The sequence below is a fragment of the Neovison vison genome, chromosome 1 (assembly GCF_020171115.1).
Source record: "Neovison vison isolate M4711 chromosome 1, ASM_NN_V1, whole genome shotgun sequence".
NCBI lineage: Eukaryota > Metazoa > Chordata > Mammalia > Carnivora > Mustelidae > Neogale > Neogale vison.
The window spans coordinates 160,782,358-160,807,703 of record NC_058091.1 but is presented as its reverse complement, the minus strand read 5'-3'; the positions used below and the strand labels follow the sequence as shown (position 1 = coordinate 160,807,703).

Below are 25,346 nucleotides of genomic sequence, written 5' to 3'. Positions count from 1 at the left end.
AGTGTGTATTGGAACACTCAATAGTCCACTTTCTGATTAAACGTCAACAAATTAAATACATAATATTGGGGTTTCCAAAAATATAGTTTAGTTCATGTGACATATTTAGTATATGTTACACCTGAATCACAAAAATATTTTATTAGAGCATTCTTACACTATGACAAAATCATTTTGACTACAACCATTATTATGAAAAAAACAAAAACAAAAACAGAAACAGCTGTATAAATTTAAGAATTATTTAGCTTATTGAAAGAGGAGAATTAAAGATGAGGTAGATCAAGTAAATTTAGAATGTGTTGGAGCATTGATGGGAAAAAATGTGCCATTTCATGTTCTGGTTAATTCCTGTCCTGCAACTTAAATATCTTTATGAAGTAAGAAAATTCTGTTTTCAGCTCACCTGAGAAATAGTTCATATTATGCAGTCAATTACTGTCTTGTATGGGCCTGCTTTATATTCATGTATTATGAAAGCATCCACTGTCTTTCAGGTGAAGTTGCTAAGGAGAAAGCATGGAGACAGGAAATGAGACATTGAGCACAGACTTCATTCTCCTGGGCCTTTTTCCTGGGATGAGACATCCAGGATTCCTTGTCTCTGTTGTCTTCCTCATCTATACCATGGCTATCACAGGAAACATCACTTTGATCCTCCTCATCTGGGCAGATCCCCACCTCCACACCTCCATGTATTTCCTGCTTAGCCAGCTCTCTCTCATTGACCTGGCTTTCATCTCTAGCATAGTGCCAAAAATGCTTGTTAACTTTTTCTCAGGAAAAAGGAAGATTTCCCTGATTGGCTGTGGAACACAGATCTTCTTCACTTTGACTCTGGGGATTGCTGAGTGTCTACTCTTGACCCTCATGTCTTATGACCGCTATGTGGCTATCTGCAATCCTCTTAAGTACCCAATTATTATCAGCCACCAGGTGTCCCAGAAAATGGCCATTGGATCCTGGGTGGGAGGGATTCTGGCATCTTTGGCCCACACAGCATATGCCATGCACTTTCCCCTCTGTGGCCCCAGGGAACTCCACCACTTTTTCTGTGAGGTCAAGGCCATCTTGAAGTTATCTTGTGAGGACATCTCAGCCTATGAGAAAGGAGTACTAGTGACCAGAATTGTTGTGGTTCTTCTCCCAGTAAGTTTCATCCTGACCTCCTGCACCCTAATCTTCCTGCAGGTCCTGCAAATAAACTCCCGTGAGGGCAAAAGTAAGGCCCTGGCTACCTGTTCCTCCCATCTGACTGTGGTCATCTTTTACTATGGCCCAGCCATGCTGATATACATGAGACCTGGATCCTCCCACACCCCCATACTGAACCAGGGTCTCTTTATGTTTGACACCATCCTCACTCCCATGCTGAACCCTCTTATCTACAGTCTAAGGAACAGGGAGGTTGTGGGCTCAATGAAGAAGGTACTGAGGAAATGTCCTATTCAGAATAGGCTTCCATGTTTCAGTTACTAGACACAGAACTTCCAAGTTCAAATATCTCTGGAGGCAGCAGGGTCTGAGGAAACAGTGGGAATCTCTGTGTCTCCATTTCCTCTCCTCTTATCACCTGATAATATCAGTTTCACATAACAAAACAAATGAATTCTCAGAAAAGAGAGAAAAAAACTATACCATTTTTAAGAGGTCTAAATCACAAACAATTCCCTATGTGAATATGAGCTTTCACTGAATCCCCTCATCTTGCTTCATTTCTTATCAATTAGAATGGGAAAACTCTCTTTCTTTTAGATGTAGAAAAAGGTATAAGACAATTATAATGTGCTTGGGAAGAAAATACAGAATTTTTTCTGAGATCACAACTCTTTTTAGTTTTCATCAGTAACAAACTTCCAAATATCCATTACTTCCAGGTTTTTGAGCCAGTGAATAAAGCAAAAATAAGCACTTCCTAACAATCCTCACTTTTACCCATCTGGTAACCATAAACCATGTCCTTTAACCTCTTAAATACCATGGTTGTTTTTATCCATTCCACATTTCTCTCCATAATCTCTATCAATAATTGCATACAGATATTCCAGCTCTGACCCTTTCCTTCATTATGATTTATGCACAATCCTACCAGTGTGATTTGTCTGTGTGCAGAAACCCATTCTCCTGGTCAGGGGTTCATCCTTTATCAGTGGCTTCACAAAACTTATGGGGTAAATTACAGATTCTCCTATGTGACAGAAAGGCCTTGTATGACATGTTTTAGTGAGTCTACCCACAAATTCCACCATCTGCTTAAGCTCCACCAGTGCCAGGCAGTTTGCAGAATCTCCAGGTGTCATGTTCTCTCCAAATTATGCACATTTACACAGGCTGTTACTTCTGCATAAGAAGTCACGTGCCTCTCTGCTCTTTGCCTGAACTTCCTTCGGAGATCTTAATTCAATACCTCTCACTCTGTGCAACCTCCCCAGTTCCCTTCCAGAATGACTGGGCAATAATTACCTATGTCCATCACTAATGCCTCTGTCCTTAGGTATGTGCTAAAGCTTGAAAACTGTTTGCAATGTAAATTTGATTAGTGGATGCAGTACTGAACTTGATTGGCAAAGCCAGTCTATGTCTTTTACTATATTTCCTTCTTATCCTTTTTAATGCTACTTTCTCTTCTGCCTTATAAATTTCTGCATAAATTAGAAGCTATAGGAGTCTAAATTAGTTATATTTACTCATTGAGTAATTGTTGTGCTTCTATTTTTCTTTTTTTCGAATTTATTTATTTTCAGAAAAACATTATTCATTATTTTTTCACCACACCCAGTGCTCCATGCAAGCTGTGCCCTCTATAATACCCACCACCTGGTACCCCAACCTCCCACGCCCCCGCCACTTCAAACCCCTCAGATTGTTTTTCTATTTTTCTTAAAAGCAAGATGTCAATATATTATACTTATATTTCAAGGCAGAATTGATTAAAATGCTTTTATATTAAAAATAATTATAAAGCTATATGATAATCTGTTTATTTATTACTTTTTTCCATGATTTTTAAAATTTATTTTCAACATAACAGTATTCATTGTTTTTGCATCACGCCCAGTGCTCCATGCAATCCGTGCCCTCTCCAATACCCACCACCTGGTTCCCCGACCTCCAATCCCCCACCCCTTCAAAACCCTCAGATTGGTTTTCAGAGTCCATAGCCTCTCATGGTTCACCTCCCCTTCCAATTTCCCTCAAATCCATTCTCTTCTACATCACCCTTGTCCTCCATGCTATTTGTTTTACTCCACAAATAAGTGAAACCATATGATAATTGACTCTCTCTGCTTGACTTATTTCACTCAGCATAATCTCTTCCAATCCCATCCCTGTTGCTACAAAAGTTGGGTATTCATCCTTTCTGATGGAGGCATAATACTTCATAATGTATATGGACCACATCTTCCTTATCCATTCATCCGTTGAAGGACATCTTGGTTCTTTCCACAGTTTGGCGACCATTGTCATTGCTGCTATAAACATTAGGGTACATATGGCCCTTCTTTTCACGACATCTGTATCTTTGGGGTAAATACCCAGGAGTGGAATGGCAGGGTCATAGGGAAGTTCTATTTTTAATTTCTTGAGGAATCTCCACAATGTTCTCCAAAGTGGCTGCACTAACTTGCATTCCCACCAACAATGTAACAGGGTTCCCCTTTCTCCACAACCCCTCCAACACATGTTGTTTCCTGTCTTGCTAAATTTTGCCATTCTAACTGGTGTGAGGTGGTATGGCTAGTGATGATGAACATTTTTTCATGTGTCTGATAGCAACTTGTATGTCTTGATTGGAGAAGTGTCTATTCATATCTTCTGACCATTTTTTGATATGATTGTCTGTTTTGTGTCTGTTGACTTTGAGGAGTTCTTTATAAATGCTGGTTATCAACCTTTTGTCTGTACTGTCATTTGCAAATAACTTCTCCCATTATGTGGGTCGCCTCTTTGTTTTCTTAACTGTTTCCTTTGCTGTGCAGAAACTTTTAATCTTGATGAAGTTCCAAATATTCATCATCGCTTTTGTTTCCTTTGCCTCGAAGACATATCTTGAAAGAAGTTGCTGTGGCTGATATCGAAGAGATTACTGCCTATGTCCTCCTCTAGGATTCTGAAGGATTTCAGTATCATGTTGAGGTCTTTTATCCATTTTGAGTTAATATTTGTGTACAGTGTAAGAGAATGGTTGAGTTTCATTCTTCTACATATAGCTGTCCAGTTTTCCCAGCACCATTTATTGAAGAGAATGTCTTTTTTCACTGTATATTTTTTCCTGTTTTGTTGAAGATTAATTGACCATAGAGTTGAGGGTCCAAATCTGGGCTCTCAACTCTGTTCCACTGGTCTATGTGTCTGTTTTTATGCCAGTACCATGCTGTCTTGGTGATCACAGCTTTGTAGTAAGCTTGAAATCAGGTAGCGTGATGCCCCCAGTTTTATTTTTGTTTTTCAACATTTCCTTATGGATTCGGGGTCTCTTCTGATTCCACATAAATTTTTAGATTATTTGCTCCAGCTCTTTGAAAAATACCAGTGGAATTTTGATCAGAATGGCATTAAAAGTATAGATTGCTCTAGGCAACATAGACATCTTAACAATGTTTATTCTTCTGATCCAAGAGCATGCAATGGTCTTCCAACTTTTTGTGTCTTCTTCAATTTCTTTTATGAGTGCTCTGTAGTTCCTCAAGAACAGTCCCTTTACCTCTTTGGTTAGGTTTATTCCCAGGTATCTTATGGTTCTTGTTGCTGTAGTAAATGGAATCGATTCTCTAATTTCCCTTTCTGTATTTTCATTGTTAGTGTATAAGAAAGCCACTGATTTCTGTACATCGCGTTTGTGTTGTATCCTGCCATGTTACTGAATTGCTGTATGAGTTCTTGTAGTTTCAGGGTGTATTCCTTAGGTTTTCCATCTAAACAATCATGTCATCTGCGAAGAGACAGAGTTTGACTACTTCACTTTCAATTTGGATACCTTTTATTTCTCTTTGTTGTTTGATTGTTATTGCTAGCAATTCTAATACTATGTTGAACATGAGTGGTGAGAATGGGTATCCTTGTCGTGTTCCAGATCTCAACGGAAAGGCTGCAAGCTTTTTCCCATTGAGGATGATATTTGCTGTGGATCTTTCATAGATAGATTTTATGAAGTTCAGGAGTGTTCCCTCTATCCCTATACTTTGAAGCATTTTAAACAGTAATGGATGCTGGGTTTTGTCAAATGCTTTTTCTGCATCAACTGTGATTTTTCTCTCTTCTCTAATTGATTTGTTCTATCACATTGATTGATTTGTGAGTGTTAAACCATCCTTGTAGCCCATGGATGAATCCCACCTGGTCATGGTGGATAATGATTTAATGTGCTGTTGGATCCTGTTTTCTAGGATCTTGTTGAGAATTTTAGAATCCATATTCATCAGTGATATTGGCCTGAAATTCTCCTTTATGGTAGGATGTTTTCCTGGTTTGAGGATCATGATAATGCTAGCTTCATAGAAAGAGTCTGCAAGTTTTCCTTCTGCTTCAATTTTTGGAAGCACCTTCAAGAAACTAGGTGTTATTTCTTCTTTGAAAGTTTACCAGGGAATCCGTCAGGTCCTGGGCTCTTGTTTCTTGGGAGATTTTTGATCACTACTTCAATCTCATTAATAGATATCAGTCTAATCAGGATGTCAATTTCTTCCCGCTTCAATTTTGGTAATTTATAGTTTTCCAGGAATGCATCCATTTCATCTAGGTTTCTTAGCTTATTGTCATATAATTGTTCATAATAATTTCTGATGATTGTTTCTACTTTCTTGATGTTAGTTGTGATCTCTCCCTTTTCATTCATAATGTTGTTAATTTGGGCTTTCTATCTTTTCTTTTGGATTAGTGTGGCCAATGGTTTATGGATCTTATTGAATTTTTCAAAAAACCAGCTTCTAGTTTCATTCATACATTCTACTGTATCTCTGGTTTCTACCTCTTTAATCTCTGCTAAAATCTAAACTAAATTCTCTCAAAGCTATGGTAACTGAGACAGAAGATAGAATTAATGATTTGGAGGACAACAGATGGAGAGAAAGGATCAGGAGGAAGCCTGTAACAAACAGCTTAGAAGCCACAAAAACAGAATCAGGGAAATAAAAGACGCCATGAAACATTCCAACACCAGAATTATTGGAATCCCTGAAGGGAAAGAGAAAAAAAGAAACTAGAAAAGAGAGTGAAACAAGTTCTTCATGAAAAATTCCCCAATCCCATGAATGGAACAAGCGTTCATGTACTGGAGGCCGAAAGATCTACACCCAAGAAAATAGATTCCAAAAAAAATCAAGGTAACTGTGAGTCAAACTGAGGAATCATTTTTGTGATATAATCTCTTGAAAGCCGCTAGGACAAAGAGGCTCCTTACTTAGAGAGGGAAGCCCATCAGAATAATGTCAGACCTTCGACAGAGACCTGGCAAGCCAGAAAGGGTTGACATTATATATTCAGGGCACTAAAAGAGAAGAACATGCAGCCAAGAATGCTTTATCGAGTAAGACTGACATTCAAAATGGATGGAGAGATAAAGAGTTTCCAAGACCGGCAAGGCTTAAAAGACTATGCAACCACCAAGCCGACACTGCAGGAAATATTAAGGGGGGTTCTATAAAAGAGGAAAAATGCTAAGAATAGCATTGAACAGAAATATAGAGACAATCTACAGAAAGAAAGACCTCAAAGGTAACTCGAAGTCAATAAAAACGTATCAATCAATAAACACTCTCAATGTGAATGGTCTAAATGCACCCATAAAAAGGCACAGGGTTGCAGTTTAGATAAAATGACAGGACACATCCATATGTTGTCTACAAGAGACCCATTTTGAAACTAAAGATACACGCAGACTGAAAGTGAAGAGATGGAGAAGCATCTTTCATGCCAATGGGCCTCCAAAGAAGGCTGGGGTAGCGATTCTCATATCACATAAATTAGACTTCAAACTAAAGACTGTACTCAGAGATACAGAAGGACACTACATAATCCTTAAAGGGACTATCCACCAAGATGATCTAACAATTGTAAATATCTATGCTCCCAATATGGGAGCAGCCAATTACTTAAGAAAACTGTTAATCAAGATAAAGAGTCATATTGGTATGAATACACTAATCAAAGGAGATCTTAACACGTCTCTCTCAGAAATAGACAGATCATCATAACAGAAAAATCAATAAAGAAACAAGAGCATTGAATGACACATTGGACCACATGGACCTCATAGATATATACAGAACATTCCCCCTTCAAACTACAGAATACTCATTCTTCTCAGGTGCACATGGAACCTTCTCAAGAATAGACAACATACTGGGTCACAAATCAGGACTCAAACAATACCAAATGACTGAGATTATTCCCTGCACATTCTCAGATCAAAATGCTTTGAAACTGGAGCTCAATCACAAGGAAATGTTCCGAAGGAACTCAAACACCTGGAAGCTAAAGACCACCTTGCTTAAAAATGCTTGGATCAATAGGCAGTAATCTCTTCAATATCAGCCACAGCAACTTCTTTCAAGATACGTATCCAAAGGCAAAGGAAACAAAAGCGAAAATAAACTTTTGGGACTTCATCAAAATCAAAAGCTTCTGCACAGCAAAGGAAACAGTCAAAAAAAAAAAAAAACAAAGAGGAAACCCACGGAATGGGAGAAGATATTTTCAAATGACAGTACAGACAAAAGGTTGATATCCAGGATCTATAATGAACTCCTCAAACTCAACACACACGAAACAGACAAACACATCAAAAAATGGGCAGAAGGTATGAACAGACACTTCTCCAATCAAGACATACAAATGACTATCAGACACATAAAAAAAATGCTCATCATCATTAGCCCTCAGGGAGATTCAAATTAAAACCACATTGAGATATCACCTTACACCAGTTAGAATGGCCAAAATTAACAAAACAGGAAACAACATGTGTTGGAGAGGATGTGGAGAAAGGGGAACCCTCTTCCACTGTTGGTGGGAATGCAAGTTGGTGCAGCCTCTTTGGAGAACAGTGTGTATATTTCTCAAGAAATTAAAAATAGAGCTTCCCTATGACCCTGCAATTGCACTCCTGGTTATTTACCCCAAAGACACAGATGTCGTGAAAAGAAGGGCCATCTGTACCCCAATGTTTATAGCAGCAATGGCCACGGTCGCCAAACTATGGAAAGAACCAAGATGCCCTTCAATGGATGAATGGATAAGGAAGATGTGGTCCATATACACTATGGAGTATAATGCCTCCATCAGAAAGGACGAATACCCAACTTTTGTGGCAATATGGACAGGACTGGAAGAGAGTATGCTGAGTGAAATAAGTCAAGCAGAGAGAGCCAATTATCATATGGTTTCTCTTATTTGTGGAGCATAACAAATAGCATGGAGGACAAGGGGTGTTAGAGAGGAGAAGGGAGTTGGGGTAAATTGGATAGGGAGGTGAACCACAGGAGACTATGGACTCTGAAAAACAATCTGATGGGTTTGAAGTGGCGGGGGGGTGGGAGGCTGGGGTACCAGGTGGTGGGAATTACAGAGGGCACGGATTGCATGGAGCACTGGGTGTGGTGAAAAAATAATGAATACTGTTTTTCTAAAAATGAATAAATTGGAAAAAAAAGAAAATAAATAAATAAATAAATAAATAAATTTTTAAAAATGAAAAAGAATGCTTGGATCAGCCATGAGATCAAAGAAGAACTGAAACATTCCATTGAAACCAATGAGAAAGAAGACAATTCAGTCAAAACGTATGGGATACAGCAAACGCTGTCCTAAGGGAGAAATACATAGCCACCCAAGCCACCCTCTAAAAAACTGAAAACTCCAGAACACAGCAGCTGTCTATGCACCTTAAAGAACTATAGAATCAACAACAAATCAAACCAAGTCCACACATAAGAAGGGAAAGAATCAAGATTAGAGCTGAAATCATTGAGGTAGAAACCAGAGATACAGTAGAACGTCTCAATGAAACTAGAAGCTGGTTGTTTGAAAGAGTCAATAAGATCGATAAACCATTGGACACAATAATCCAAAAGAAAAGAGAGAAAGCCCAAATCCATAAAATTATGAATAAAAAAGGAGAGATTACAACGAACACCAAGGAAGTAGAAACAATCATCAGAAGTTATTGAAATAAGTCAAGCAGAGAGAGTCAATTATCATATGGTTTCACTTATTTGTGGAGCATAACCAATAGCATGGAGGACAAGGGGCGTTAGAGAGGAGTAGGGAATTTGGGTAAATTGGAAGGGGAGGTGAACCATGAGAGACTATGGACTCTGAAAAACAGTCTGAGGGGTTTGAAATGGGGGGGGTTGGGAGGATGGGGTACCAGGTGGTGGGTATTATAGAGGGCACGGCTTGCATGGAGCACTGGGTGTGGTGAAAAAATAATGAATACTGTTTTTCTGAAAATAAATAAATTGGAAAAAAAAGAAGTTATTATAAACAGTTATATGCCAATAAGCTAAGCAATCTAGATGAAATGGATGCATTCCTGGAAAACTATAAACTCCCAAAATTGAAGCAGGAAGAAATCGACAACCTGAATAAACCAATATCTATTAACGAGATTGAAGCAGTGATCAAAAATCTCCCAAAGAACAAGAGCCCAGGACCTGACAGATTCCCTGGGGAATTCGACTACACTTTAAAAGAAGAAATATCAACTAGTCTCTTGAAGATGTTTCCAAAAATTGAAGCAGAAGGAAAACTTCCAGACTCTTTCTATGAAGCCAGCATTACCGGATCCCCAAACCAGGCAAAGACCCTACCAAAAAGGATAATTTCACCAATATCACTGATGAATATGGATGCTAAGATTCTTAACAAGATCCTAGCAAACAGGATCCAACAGCACATTAAATAGATTATCCATCATGACCAGGTGGGATTCATCTCTGTGCTACAAGGATGTTTCAACATTTCTAAATCAACCAATGTGATAGAACAAATAAATAAGAGAAGAGAGAAGAACCTCATGGTCCTCTCAATTGATGCAGGAAAGCATTTGACAAAACCCGGCATCGATTACTGATTAAAATGCTTCAAAGTAGGGGGGCAAGATGGCAGGGTACTAGGAAGAGGCGTCTTTTCAGCTGGTACCCCAAAGTGAGCTGATTACCTACCAAAGAACTCTGATCACCTATGAAATCAGCCTGAGATCAGAATTATACACGTCTGGATCTCTACAGGGGCAGAAGATGCCAGTGAGCAGGTAAAGCGGAATGGGAACGGCAGACTGATATCGGAAGATAAACAAAAGGGGGAGACAGCCACCAGAGGCGAACGGTGGGAAAGTAATACCCCAATACGAGCGAGAGTGCCCTGCGTCTGGGGACCAGCATTAACTTGGAGACTGGTTGAAAGCAGTCCAAAAGAGCAAAGGATTGCGGGGGGAAATTGTGGGAATCGGGGCGGCTAGGGACAGGGGCGTAAGTCCCAGGTCCAGACGGCCTCCCTGGCGTGGAGGCAGAGAGAGTGTGGCGGAGAAACCGGCTCCTGGTCCCTAAGCCGCCAGCGCGCCCCAGCGCGCGTGGGTTCCGGCTCCTGTGAGGGGATGGGAGCTGCGCCGGTCTGCAGAACGCTCGCCAGCCCTACCACAAAGCTTGAGATGCGCGCGCAAGTCCAACGAGCTCTCCTGGGTCACTAAGGCCCCGGGGGCGCTTCTTGACCCGCACCATTGTTTCAAAGTCTAAGCCGCGCGTGCGCGAAACTCTTCCCCGGACAGAGGTGCGCAAAAGCCCAGCCTGCGGCTTCCGGACCAGCGCCCCGTTCTCAGTGCCCCAGACGCGCGCCTGACCCACAGCCGCCTCTGAAAAGAGGTGCGTGCAAGCCGGACACTCCCAGCCCGGGCCGGCGGCAAGATCTCAGTGTGCGATCGCTGCTTGGAACCTATCTGGCGGTCAGGAGCTCACAGACAGCCGCCACTGCCTTGGCTTTGGGGACGAGCAAAAGATCCTGTGACCCCAGGGACTGCAACTTGGAAACTGCATTGCCAGCGTCCAAGGGTGAATTTATTCAGCTTCAGCACCCAGACTGAGGCTTCTCTCTGAGACGGAGATCAGGAAGTGTTCCAGGGTGCACCTTGACTGCACCAGAGTTGATACATCCAGCTACATCTGTTCAGTCTTCTCCCACCAAAATGATTAGGAGGAGGAATGCCCAACAGAAGAATAATACAGAGGATGGACCTTCTGCAACAGAGCTAACGGCTATCAACATAGACAATATGTCGGAAAGAGAATTCAGGCTAACAATTATCCAGGCAATAGCTAGGTTGGAGAAAGCCATGGATGACCAAAGAGAATTGATTAGGGCCGAACTGAAAGCGACCAGACAGGATGTTCACAATGTTAGGGCGGAGCTTAAAGCTACCAGGGAGGAGGTCCACAATGCTCTCAATGAGTTCCAATCCAATCTAAACTCTCTCAAAGCTAGGGTAACTGAGACAGAAGATAGAATTAGTGATCTGGAAGACAAACAGATAGAGAGAAAGGATCAGGAGGAAGCCTGGAACAAACAGCTTAGATCCCACGAAAGCAGAATCAGGGAATTATATGATGCCATGAAGCGTTCCAACGTCAGAATTATTGGAATTCCTGAAGTGGAAGAGAAAGAAAGAAATCTAGAAGATATCGTTGAACATGTCCTTCATGAAAATTTTCCGAATCTCGCGAATGAAACCAGCGTTCATGTACTAGAGGCTGAATGGTCTCCACCCAAGATTATACACTCCAAAAAAACATCACGACACCTGATAGTCAAATTTAGTAATTATAATTGTAGGTATAATCTCTTGAAAGCCTCCAGGGCAAAGAGGCTCCTTACTTCAGAGGGAAGCCCATCAGAATAACGTCAGACCTGTCCACAGAGACCTGGCAAGTCAGAAGAGGCTGGCAAGATATATTCAGGGCACTAAATGAGAAGAACATGCAGCCAAGAATACTTTATCCAGCAAGACTGACATTCAAAATGGATGGAAAGATAAAGAGTTTCCAAGACCGGCAAGGCTAAAAAGACTATGCAACCACCAAGCCGACACTGCAGGAAATATTAAGGGGGGGTCTATAAAAGAGGAAAAATCCCAAGAATAGCATTGAACAGAAATATAGAGACAGTCTACAGAAAAAAAGACTTCAATGGTAACTCGATGTCAATAAAAATGTATTTATCAATAATCACTCTCAATGTGTATGGCCTAAATGCACCCATAAAACGGCACAGGCTTGCAGATTGGATAAAACGACAGGACCCATCCATATGCTGTCTACAAGAGACCCATTTTGAACGTAAAGATACACGCAGACTAGAAGTGAAGGGGTGGAGAAGCATCTTCATGTCAATGAGCATCAAAAGTAGGCTGGGGTAGCGATTCTCATATCAGATAAATTAGACTTCAACCTAAAGACTGTAGTCAGAGATACAGAAGGACACTACATAATCCTTAAAGGGACTATCCACCAAGGTGATCTAACAATTGTAAATATCTATGCTCCCAATAGGGGAGCAGCCAATTACTTAAGAAAACTGTTAATCAAGATAAAGAGTCATATTGATATGAATACACTAATCGTAGGAGATCTCAACACTCCTCTTTCAGAATTAGACAGATCATTAAAGCAGATAATCAATAAAGAAACGAGAGAATTGAATGACACATTGGACCAGATGGACCTCATAGATATGTACAGATCATTCCACCTTAAACAGCAGAATACTCATTCTTCTCAAGTGCACACGGAACCTTCTCCAGAATATACCATATACTGGGTCACAAATCAGGACTCAACCGATACCAAAAGACTGAGATGATTCCCTGCATATTCTCAGATCACAATGCTTTGAAACTGGAGCTCAATCACAAGGACAAGTTCCGAAGGAACTCAAACACCTAGAAGCTAAAGACCACCTTGCTTAAGAATGCTTGGATCAACCAGGAGATCAAAGAAGAACTGAAACAATTCATGGAAACCAATGAGAATAAAGACACTTCGGTCCCAAACCTATGGGATACAGCAAAGGCGGTCCTAAGGGGAAAATATATAGCCATCCAAGCCTTGCTCAAAAAAATTGAAAAATCCAGAACACACCAGCTGTCTCTACACCTTAAAGAACTGGAGGATCAACAACAAATCAAACCAACTCCACACATAAGAAGGGAAATCATCAAGATTAGAGCTGAGATCAATGAGGGAGAAACCAGAGATACAGTAGAACGTATCAATGAAACTAGAAGCTGGTTTTTTGAAAGAATCAATAAGATCGATAAGCCACTGGCTACACTAATCCAAAAGAAAAGAGAGAAATCCCAAATTCATAAAATTATGAATGAAAGGGGAGAGATCACAACTAACGCCAAGGAAGTAGAAACAATCATCAGAATTTATTACGAACAGTTATATGCCAATAAGCTTAGCAACCTAGATGAAATGGATGCATTCCTGGAAAAATATAATCTACCAAAATTGAACCAAGAAGAAATCGACAACCTGAATAGACCGATATCTAATAACGAAATTGAATCAGTGATCAAAAATATCCCAAAGGGGGGGGACAAGATGGCGGGGTACTAGGAAGAGGCGTCTTTTCAGCTGGTACCCCAAAGTGAGCTGATTACCTACCACAGAACTCTGATCACCCATGAAATCAGCCTGAGATCAGAATTATACACGTCTGGATCTCTACAGGTGCAGAAGACGCCAGTGAGCAGGTAAAGCAGAATGGGAACAGCGGACTGATATCGGAAGATAAACAAAAGGGGGAGGGAGCCACCAGAGGCGACCAGTGCAAAAGTAATACCCCGATACGAGCGAGAGTGCCCTGCGTCTGGGGACCAGTATTAACTTGGAGACTGGTTGAAAGCAATCCAAAAGAGCAAAGGATCTCTGGGGGAAATTGTGGGAATCGGGGCAGCTAGGGACAGGGGCTTAAGTCCCCGGTCCCAGACGGCCTCCCCGGCGCGGAGGCAGAGAGAGTGCGGCGAAGAAACTGGCTCCTGGTCCCTAAGCCGCCAGCGCGCCCCAGAGGGGCTCCTGTCAGGGGATGGGAGCTGCGCCTGTCTGCAGAACGCGCACTAGCACTACCACAAAGCTTGAGATGCGAGCGCCGGTCGCTCCAGCTCTCCTGGGTTTCTAAGGCCCGGGGGCGCTTCTTGACCCGCACCATTGTTACAAAGTCTAAGCCGCGCGCGCGCGAAACTCTTCCCCGGACAGAGGCGCGCAAAAGCCCAGCCTGCGGCTTACGGACCAGCGCCCCGTTCTCAGTGCCCCAGACGCACGCCCGACCCACAGCCGCCTCTGAAAAGAGGTGCGTGCAAGCCGGGCACTCCCAGCCCCGGCCGGCGGCAAAATCTCAGTGTGCGATCGCTGCTTGGAACCTCTCTGGCGGTCAGGAGCTCCCAGACAGCCGCCACTGCCTTGGCTTTGGGGACGAGCAAAAGATCCTGCGCCCCCAGGGTCTGCAACTTGGAACCTGCACTGCCAGCGTCCAAGGGGGAATTTATTCAGCTTCTGCACCCAGACTGAGGCTTCTCTCTGAGACGGAGATCAGGAAGTGTTCCAGGGTGCACCTTGACTGCACCAGAGTTGATACATCCAACTACATCTGTTCAGTCTTCTCCCACCAAAATGACTAGGAGGAGGTATGCCCAACAGAAGAAAAATACAGAGGATGGACCTTCTGCAACAGAGCTAACGGCTATCAACATAGACAATATGTTGGAAAGAGAATTCATGCTAACAATTATCCAGGCAATAGCTAGGTTGGAGAAAGCCATGGATGACCAAACAGAATTGATTAGGGACGAAATGAAAGCGACCAGACAGGATATTCACAATGTTAGGGCGAGCTTAAAGCTACCAGGGAGGAGGTCCACAATGCTCTCAATGAGTTCCAATCCAATCTAAACTCTCTCAAAGCTAGGGTAACTGAGACAGAAGATAGAATTAGTGATCTGGAAGACAAACAGATAGAGAGAAAGGATCAGGAGGAAGCCTGGAACAAACAGATTAGATCCCACGAAAGCAGAATTAGGAAATAAGTGATGCCATGAAGTGTTCCAACGTCAGAATTATTGGAATTCCTGAAGGGGAGGAGAAAGAAAGAAGTCTAGAAGATGTCGTGGAACAAGTCCTTCATGAAAACTTTCCGAATCTCGCGAATGAAACCAGCGTTCATTTACTAGAGGCTGAACGGTCTCCACCCAAGATTATACACTCCAAAAAAACATCACGACACCTGATAGTCAAATTGAGAAATTATAATTGTAGGTATAATCTCTTGAAAGCAACCAGGGCAAAGAGGCTCCTTACTTACAGAGGGAAGCCCATCAGAATAACGTCAGACCTGTCCACAGAGACCTGGTAAGTCAGAAGAGGCTGGCAAGACATATTCAGGGCACTAAATGAGAAGAACATGCAGCCAAGAATACTTTATCCAGCAAGACTGACATTCAAAATGGATGGAGAGATAAAGAGTTTCCAAGACAGGCAAGGCTTAAAAGACTATGCAACCACCAAGCCGACACTGCAGAAATATTAAGGGAGGGGTCTATAAAAGAGGAAAAATCCAAAGAATAGCATTGAACAGAAATATAGAGACATTCTACAGAAAGAAAGACTTCAAAGGTAACTCGATGTCAATAAAAACGTATCTATCAATAATTACTCTCAATGTGAATGGCCTAAATGCACCCATAAAACGGCACAGGGTTGCAGATTGGATAAAACGACAGGACCCATCCATATGCTGTCTACAAGAGACCCATTTTGAACCTAAAGATACACGCAGACTGAAAGTGAAGGGGTGGAGAAGCATCTTTCATGCCAATGGGACTCAAAAGAAGGCTGGGGTAGCGATTCTCATATCAGATAAATTAGACTTCAAACTAGAGACTATAGTCAGGGACAGAAGGACACTACATAATCCTTAAAGGGACTATCCACCAAGATGATCTAACAATTGTAAATATCTATGCTCCCAATATGGGAGCAGCCAATTACTTAAGAAAAATGTTAATCAAGATAAAGAGTCATATTGATATGAATACACTAATCGTAGGTGATCTTAACACGCCTCTTTCAGATTAGACAGATCATCGAAGCAGAAAACCAATAAAGAAACAAGAGCATTGAATGACACATTGGACCAGATGGACCTCATAGATATATACAGAACATTCCACCCTAAAACAGCAGAATACTCATTCTTCTCAAGTGCACACGGAACTTTCTCCAGAATAGACTACATACTGGGTCACAAATCAGGACTCAGCCGATACCAAAAGACTGAGATTATTCCCTGCATATTCTCAGATCACAGTGCTTTGAAACTGGAGCACAATCACAAGGAAAAGTTCTGAAGGAACTCAAACACCTGGAAGCTAAATATCACCTTGCTTAAGAATGCTTGGATCAACCAGGAGATCAAAGAAGAACTGAAACAATTCATGGAAACCAATGAGAATGTAGACACTTCGGTCCAAAACCTATGGGATACAGCAAAGGCTGTCCTAAGGGGAAAATATATAGCCATCCAAGCCTTGCTCAAAAAAATTGAAAAATTCAGAACACACCAGCTGTCTCTACACCTTAAAGAACTGGAGGATCAACAACAAATCAAACCAACTCCACACATAAGAAGGGAAATCATCAAGGTTAGAGCTGAGATCAATGAGGGAGAAACCAGAGATACAGTAGAACGTTTCAATGAAACTAGAAGCTGTTTTTTTTAAAGAATTAATAAATCGATAAGCCACTGGCTACACTAATCCAAAAGAAAAGAGAGAAATCCCAAATTCATAAAATTATGAATGAAAAGGGAGAGACCACAACTAACGCCAAGGAAGTAGAAACAATCATCAGAAGTTACTACGAACAGTTATATGCCAATAAGCTTAGCAACCTAGATGAAATGGATGCATTCCTGGAAAAATATAAACTATCAAAATTGAACCAAGAAGAAATCGACAACCTGAATAGACCGATATCTAATAACGAGATTGAATTAGTGATCAAAAGCCTCCCAAAAAACAAGAGTCCAGGACCTGACGGATTGCCTGGGGAATTCTACCAAACCTTCCAAGAACAAATAACACCTATTCTCCTGAAGCTGTTTCAAAGAATTGAAGCAGAAGGAAAACTTCCAGACTCTTTCTATGAAGCCAGCATTACCCTGATCCCCAAACCAGGCAAGGACCCTACCAACAAGGAGAATTTCAGACCAATATCACTGATGAATATGGATCCTAAGATTGTCAACAAGATCTTAGCCAACAGGATCCAACAACATATTAAAAAGATTATCCACCATGATCAGCTGGGATTCATCCCTGGGCTACAAGGATGGTTCAACATTCGTAAATCAATCAATGTGATATAACAAATTAATATGAGAAGAGAGAAGAACCACATTGTCCTCTCAATTGATGCAGAAAAAGCATTTGACAAAATCCAACATCCGTTCCTGATTAAATCGCTTCAAAGTATAGGGATGGAGGGAACATTCCTGAACCTCATCAAATCTATCTATGAAAGACACACAGCAAATATCATCCTCAATGGGAAAAAGCTTGCAGCCTTCCCGTTGAGATCAGGAACAAGACGAGGATGCCCACTTTCACCACTCTTGTTCAACATAGTATTAGAAGTCCTAGCAACAGCAATCAGACAACAGAGAGAAATAAAATTATCCAAATTGGTAATGAAGAAGTCAAACTCTCTCTCTTCGCAGATGACATGATTCTTTATATGGAAAACCCAAAAGACTCCACCCCCAAACTACTAGAACTCATACAGAAATTCAGCAGCGTGGCAGGATACAAAGTCAATGTGCAGAAATCAGTGGCTTTCTTATACACTAACAATGAAAATACAGAAAGGGAAATTAGAGAATCGATTCCATTTACTATAGCACCAAGAACCATAAGATACCTGGGAATAAACCTAACTAAAGAGGTAAAGGATCTATACTTGAGGAACTATAGAACACTCATGAAAGAAATTGAAGAAGACACAAAAAGATGGAAGACCATTCCATACTCTTGGATCGGAATAATAAACATTGTTAAAATGTCTATACTGCCAAGAGCAATCTATACTTTTAATGCCATTCCGATCAAAATTCCACCGGCATTCTTCAAAGAGCTGGAGCAAATAATCCTAAAATTTGTATGGAATCAGAAGAGACCCCGAATCGCTAAGGAAATGTTGAAAAACAAAAATAAAGCTGGCGGCATCACCTTACCTGATTTCAAGCTTTATTAAAAAGCTGTGATCACCAAGACAGAATGGTACTGGCATAAAAACAGACACATAGACCAGTGGAACAGAGTAGAGAGCCCTGATATGGACCCTCAACTCTATGGTCAATTAATCTTCGACAAAACAGGAAAAAATATGCAGTGGAAAAAAGACAGTCTCTTCAATTAATGGTGCTGGGAAAACTGGACAACTATATGTAGAAGAATGAAACTCGACCATTCTCTTACACCGTACACAAAGATCAACTCAAAATGGATAAAAGACCTCAACGTGAGACAGGAATCTATCAGAATCTTAGAGGAGAACATAGGCAGTAATCTCTTTGATATCAGCCACAGCAACTTCTTTCAAGATACGTCTCCAAAGGCAAAGGAAACAAAAGCGAAAATAAACTTATGGGACTTCATCAAAAGCAAAAGCTTCTGCACAGCAAAGGAAACAGTCAAAAAAACAAAGAGGCAACCCACGGAATGGGAGAAGATATTTGCAAATGACAGTACAGACAAAAGGTTGATATCCAGGATCTATAATGAACTCCTCAAACTCAACCCACACGAAACAGACAAACACATCAAAAAATGGGCAGAAGATATGAACAGACACTTCTCCAATCAAGAAATACAAATGGCTATCAGACACATGAAAAAAATGCTCATCATCATTAGCCCTCAGTGAGATTCAATTATAAATCACATTGAGATATCACCTTACACCAGTTAGAATGGCCAAAATTAACAAAACAGGAAACAACATGTGTTGGAGAGGATGTGGAGAAAGGGGAACCCTCTTACACTGTTGGTGGGAATAAAAGTTGGTGCAGCCTCTTTGGAGAACAGTATGGAGATTCCTCAAGAAATTAAAAATAGAGCTTCCCTACGACCGTGTAATTGCACTCCTGGGTATTTAACCCAAAGATACAGGTGTCGTGAAAAGAAGGGCCATCTGTACCCCAATGTTTATAGCAGCAATGGCCACAATCACCAAACTATGGAAAGAAACACGATGCCCTTCAACGGATGAATGGATAAGGAAGATGTGGTCCATATACACTATGGAGTATAATGCCTCCATCAGAAAGGACGAATATCCAACTTTTGTAGCAACATGGACGGGACTGGAAGAGATTATGCTGAGTGAAATCAGTCAAGCAGAGAGAGTCAATTATCATATGGTTTCACTCATTTGTGGAGCATAACAAATAGCATGGAGGACAAGGGGCGTTAGAGAGGAGTAGGGAATTTGGGTAAATGGGAAGGGGAGGTGAACCATGAGAGACTATGGACTCTGAAAAACAGTCTGAGGGGTTTGAAGTGGCGGGGGTGTGGGAGGTTGGGGTACCAGGTGGTGGGTATTATAGAGGGCACAGCTTGCATGAGGCACTGGGTGTGGTGAAAAAAATAATGAATACTGTTTTTCTGAAAACAAATAAATTGGGAAAAAAAAGAGGAAAGGGTAAAAGTTAAAAAAAATGTAGTGGAAGAAAAAAAATAAAATTTAAAAAAAATTAAAAAAAAAATCTCCCAAAAAACAAGAGACCAGGACCTGATGGATTCCCTGGGGAATTCTACCAAACCTTCCAAGAAGAAATAACACCTATTCTCCTGAAGCTGTTTCAAAAAATTGATGCAGAAGGAAAACTTCCAGACTCTTTCTATGAAGCCAGCATTATCCTGATCCCCAAACCATGCAAGGACCCTACCAAAAAGGAGAATTTCAGACCAATATCACTGATGAATATGGATGCTAAGATTGTCAACAAGATCCTAGCCAACAGGATCCAACAACACATTAAAAAGATTATCCACCATGATCAGGTGGGATTCATCCCTGGGTTACAAGGATGGTTCAACTTTCGCAAATCAATCAATGTGATACAACAAATTAATATGAGAAGAGAGAAGAACCACATGGTCCTCTCAATTGATGCAGAAAAAGCATTTGACAAAATCCAGCATCCGTTCCTGATTAAAACGCTTCAAAGTATAGGGATAGAGGGAACATTCCTGAACCTCATCAAATCTGTCTATGAAAGACCCACAGCAAATATCATCCTCAATGGGAAAACGCTTGCAGCCTTCCCGTTGAGATCAGGAACAAGACGAGGATGCCCACTTTCACCACTCTTGTTCAACATAGTATTAGAAATCCTAGCAACAGCAATCAGACAACAGAGAGAAATAAAAGGTATCCAAATTGGTAATGAAGAAGTCAAACTCTCTCTCTTCGCAGATGACATGATTCTTTATATGGACAACCCAAAAGACTCCACCCCCAAACTACTAGAACTCATACAGCAATTCAGCAGCGTGGCAGGATACAAAGTCAATGGGCAGAAATCAGTGGCTTTCTTATACACTAACAATGAAAATACAGAAAGGGAAATTAGAGAATCGATTCCATTTACTATAGCACCAAGAACCATAAGATACCTGGGAATAAACCTAACTAAAGAGGTAAAAGATCTGTACTTGAGGAACTATAGAACGCTCATGAAAGAAATTGAAGAAGACACAAATAGATGGAAGACCATTCCATGCTCTTGGATCGGAAGAATAAACATTGTTAAAATGTCTATACTGCCTAGAGCAATCTATACTTTTAATGCCATTCAGATAAAAATTCCACCGGCATTCTTCAAAGAGCTGGAGCAAATAATCCTAAAATTTGTATGGAATCAGAAGAGACCCCGAATCACTAAGGAAATGTTAAAAAACAAAAATAAAGCAGGCGACATCAGGTTACCTGATTTCAAGCTTTATTACAAAGCTGTGATCACCAAGACAGCATGGTACTGACATAAAAACAGACACATAGACCAGTGGAACAGAGTAGAGAGCCCAGATATGGACCCTCAACTCTATGGTCAATTAATCTTTGACAAAACAGGAAAAAATATGCAGTGGAAAAAAGACAGTCTCTTCAGTAAATGGTGCTGGGAAAACTGGACAGCTATATGTAGAAGAATGAAACTCGACCATTCTCTTACACCGTACACAAAGATCAACTCAAAATGGATAAAAGACCTCAACGTGAGACAGGAATCCATCAGAATCTTAGAGGAGAACATAGGCAGAAATCTCTTTGATATCAGCCACAGCAACTTCTTTCAAGATACGTCTCCAAAGGCAAAGGAAACAAAAGCGAAACAACAGTGTAAGAGGGTTCCCCTTTATCCACATCCTCTCGAACACATGTGGTTTCCTATTTTGTTAATTTTCGCCATTCTAACTTGTGTAAGGTGATATCTCAATGTGGTTTTAATTTGAATCTCCCTGAGGGCTAATGATGATGAACATTTTTTCATGTGTCTGATAGCCATTTGTATGTCTTGATTGGAGAAGTGTCTGTTCATATCTTCTGCCCATTTTTTGATATGTTTGCCTGTTTCATGTGTGTTGAGTTTGAGGAGTTCATTACAGATCCTGGATATCAACCTTTTGTCTGTACTGTCGTTTGCAAAATCTTCTCCCATTCCATGGGTTGCCTCTTTGTTTTCTTGACTGTTTCCTTTGCTGTGCAGAAGCTTTTGATTTTGTTGAAGTCCCAAAAGGTTATTTTCGCTTTTGTTATCTTTGCCTTTGGAAACTTATCTTGAAAGAAGTTGCTGTGGGTGATATCAAAGAAATTACAGCCTATGTTCTCCTCTTGGATTCTGATGGATTCCTGACTCAGGTTGAGGTCTTTTATACATTTTGAGTTTTTCTTTCTGTACGGTGTAAGACAATGGTCGAGTTTCATTCTTCTACATATAGTTGTCCAGTTTTCCCAGCACCATTTATTGAAGAGACTGTCTTTTTTCCACTGCATATTTTTTCCTGTTTTGTCAAAGATTAATTGACCATAGAGTTGAGGGTCCATATCTGGGCTCTCTACTCTGTTCCACTGGTCTATGTGTCTGTTTTTATGTCAGTACCATGCTGTCTTGGTGATCACAGCTTTGTAATAAAGCTTGAAATCAGGTAACCTGATGCCGCCAGCTTTATTTTTGTTTTTTAACATTTCCTTAGTGATTCGGGGTCTCTTCTGATTCCATACAAATTTTTGGATTATTTGTTCCAGCTCTTTGAAGAATACCAGTGGAATTTTGATCGGAAAGGTATTAAAGGTATAGATTGCTCTAGGCAGTATAGACATTTTAACAATGTTTATTCTTCCAATCCAAGAGCATGGAATGATCTTCCATCTCTTTGTGTCTTCTTCAATTTCTTTCATGAGTGTTCTGTAATTCCTCGAGTACAGATCATTTACCTCTTTGGTTAGGTTTATTCCCAGGTATCTTATGGTTCTTGTTGCTGTAGTGAGTGGAATCAATTCTCTAATTTCCCTTTCTGTATTTTCATTGTTAATTTATAAGAAAGCCACTGATTTCTGCCCATTGACTTTGCATCCTGCCATGTTACTGAATTGTTGTATGAGTTCTAGTAGTTTGGGGGTGGAGTCTTTTGGGTTTTTCTTATAAAGAATCATGTCATCTGCGAAGAGAGAGAGTGTGACTTCTTCATTGCCTATTTGGATACCTTTTATTTCTCTTTGTTTTCTGATTGCTGTTGCTAGGGCTTCTAATATTATGTGGAACAAGAGTGTTTAGAGTTGGCATCCTTGTCTTGTTCCTCATCTCAACAGGAAGGCTGCAAGCTTTTTCCCATTGAGGATGATATTTGCTGTGGGACTTTCATAGATAGATTTAATGAGGTTCAGGAATGTTCCCACTATCCCTGTAATTTAAATTGTTTTAATCATGAAAGGATGGTGGATTTTGTAAAATGCTTTTTCTGCATCAATTGAAAGGACCATGTGATTCTTCTCTCTTCTCATATTAATTTGTTGTATCACATTGATTGATTTGTGAATGATGAACCATCCTTGTAGCCCAGGGATGAATCCCACTGATTATGGTAGAAAATCGTTTTAATGTGCTGTTGAAACCTGTTGGCTAGGATCTTGTTGAGAATCTTAGCATCCATATTCATCAGTGATATTGGTCTAAAATTCTTTTTGGTATGGTCTTTGCCTGGTTTGTGGATCAGGGTAATGCTCGCTTCATAGAAAGAGTCTGGATGTTTTCCTTCTGCTTCAATTTATTGAAAGAGCTTCAGGAGAATAGGTGTTATTTCTTCTTTGAAAGTTTGGTAAATTTCCCCAGGGAATCCGTCAGGTCCTGGGCTCTTGTTTTTTGGTAGATTTTTGATCATTGCTTCAATCTCGTTACTAGATATCGATCTATTCAGGTTGTCGATTTCTTCCTGGATTAATTTTGGTAGTTTTTAGTTTTCCAGGAAAGCACCCATTTCATCTACTTTGTTAAACTTATTGGCATATAACTGTTGATAATAACTTCTGATGATTGTTTCTACTTCCTTGGTGATCGTTGTGATCTCTCCCTTTTCATTCATAATTTTATGAATTTGGGCTTTCTCTCTTTTCTTTTGGATTAGTTTGGCCAATGGTTTATTGATCTTATTGATTCAAAAATACAGCTTCTAGTTTCATTGATATGTTCTGCTGTATCTCTGGTTTCTACCTCATTGATCTCAGCTCTAATCTTGATGATTTCCCTTCTTATGTGTGGAGTTGTTTTTATTTGTTGTTGATTCTCCAGTTCTTTAAGGTGTAGAGACAGCTGGTGTGTTATGGATTTTTCAATTTTTTAGAGGGTGGCTTGGATGGCTATGAATTTCCCCCTTAGGACCGCCTTTGCTGTATCCCATAGCTTTTGGACAGAAGTGTCTTCATTCTCATTGGTTTCCATGAATTGTTTCAGATCTTCTTTGATCTCCTGGTTGATCCAGCATTCTTAAGCAAGACGGTCTTTAGCCTCCAAATGTATGAGTTCCTTCTGAACTTTTCCTCATGATGGAGCTGCAGTTTCAAAGCCTTGTGATCGGAAAATATGCAGGGAATAAACTCAGTCCTTTGGTATTGTTTGAGTCCAGACTTGTGACCCACTATGTGGTCTATTCTTGAGAAGGTTCCACGGGCTCTTGAGAAGAATGAGTATTCTGTAGTTTTCGGGTGGAATGTTCTGTGTATATCTATGAGGTCCATCTGATCGAATGTGTCATTCAATGCTCTTGTTTCTTTATTGATTTTCTGCTTTGATGATCTGTCTATTTGTGAGAGAGTCGTCTTAAGATCTCCTACGATTAGTGTATTCATATCAATATGACTCTTTATCTTGATTAACAGTATTCTTAAGTAATTGGCTGCTCCCATATTGGGAGCATATATATTTACAATTGTTAGATCATCTTGGTGGATAGTCCCTTTAAGGATTATGTAGTGGCGTTCTATATCTCTGACTACAGTCTTTAGTTTAAAATCTAATTCATCTGATATGAGAATCGCTACCCCAGACTTCTTTGGAGGCCCATTGGCGTGAAAGATGCTTCTCCATTCCTTCACTCTCAGTCTGCATGTATGTTTAGGTTCAAAATGGGTCTCTTGTTGACAACTTATGGATGGGTCCTGTCGTTTCATCCAATCTGCAACCCTGTGCCATTTTATGGGTGCATTTAGGCCATTCCCATATAGAGTGATTATTGATAGATACGTTTTTTTTGACACAAGTTACCTTTGAAGTCTTTCTTTAGACTGTCTCTATATTTCTGTTTAATGCTATTCTTGGGATTTTTCCTCTTTTATAAAACCCCCCTTAATATTTCCTGCAGTGTCGGCTTGGTGGTTGCATAGTCTTTTAAGCCTTGCTGGTCTTGGAATCTCTTTATCTCTATATCCATTTTGAATGTCAGTCTTGCTGGATAAAGTATTATTGGCTGCATGTTCTTCTCATTTAGTGCCCTGAATATATCTTGCCAGTCTTTTCTGGCTTGTCAGGTCTCTGTGGACAGTTCTGATGTTATTCTGATGGGCTTCCCTCTGTAAGTAAGGAGCTTCTTTGTCCTGACAGCTTTCAAGATATTATACCTACAATTATAATTCCTCAATTTGACTATTAGGTGTCGTGATGGTTTTTTTTTTTTTTTTTTGGAATATATAATCTTGGGTGGAGACCGTTCAGCCTCTAGTACATAAACTCTGGTTTCATTCACG

At 40.4% G+C, this 25,346-nt stretch overlaps 1 protein-coding gene across 1 annotated transcript; it reads left to right on the top strand.

Annotated features, from left to right (window-relative positions):
- The first annotated feature begins 519 nt into the window (after positions 1 to 519).
- On the top strand, positions 520 to 1,479 carry LOC122913963 (olfactory receptor 2L2-like). Its single transcript, XM_044260641.1, has one exon. It carries the CDS (start codon positions 520 to 522, stop codon positions 1,477 to 1,479), a length of 960 nt encoding a protein of 319 aa, XP_044116576.1.
- The last annotated feature ends 23,867 nt before the right edge of the window (positions 1,480 to 25,346 follow it).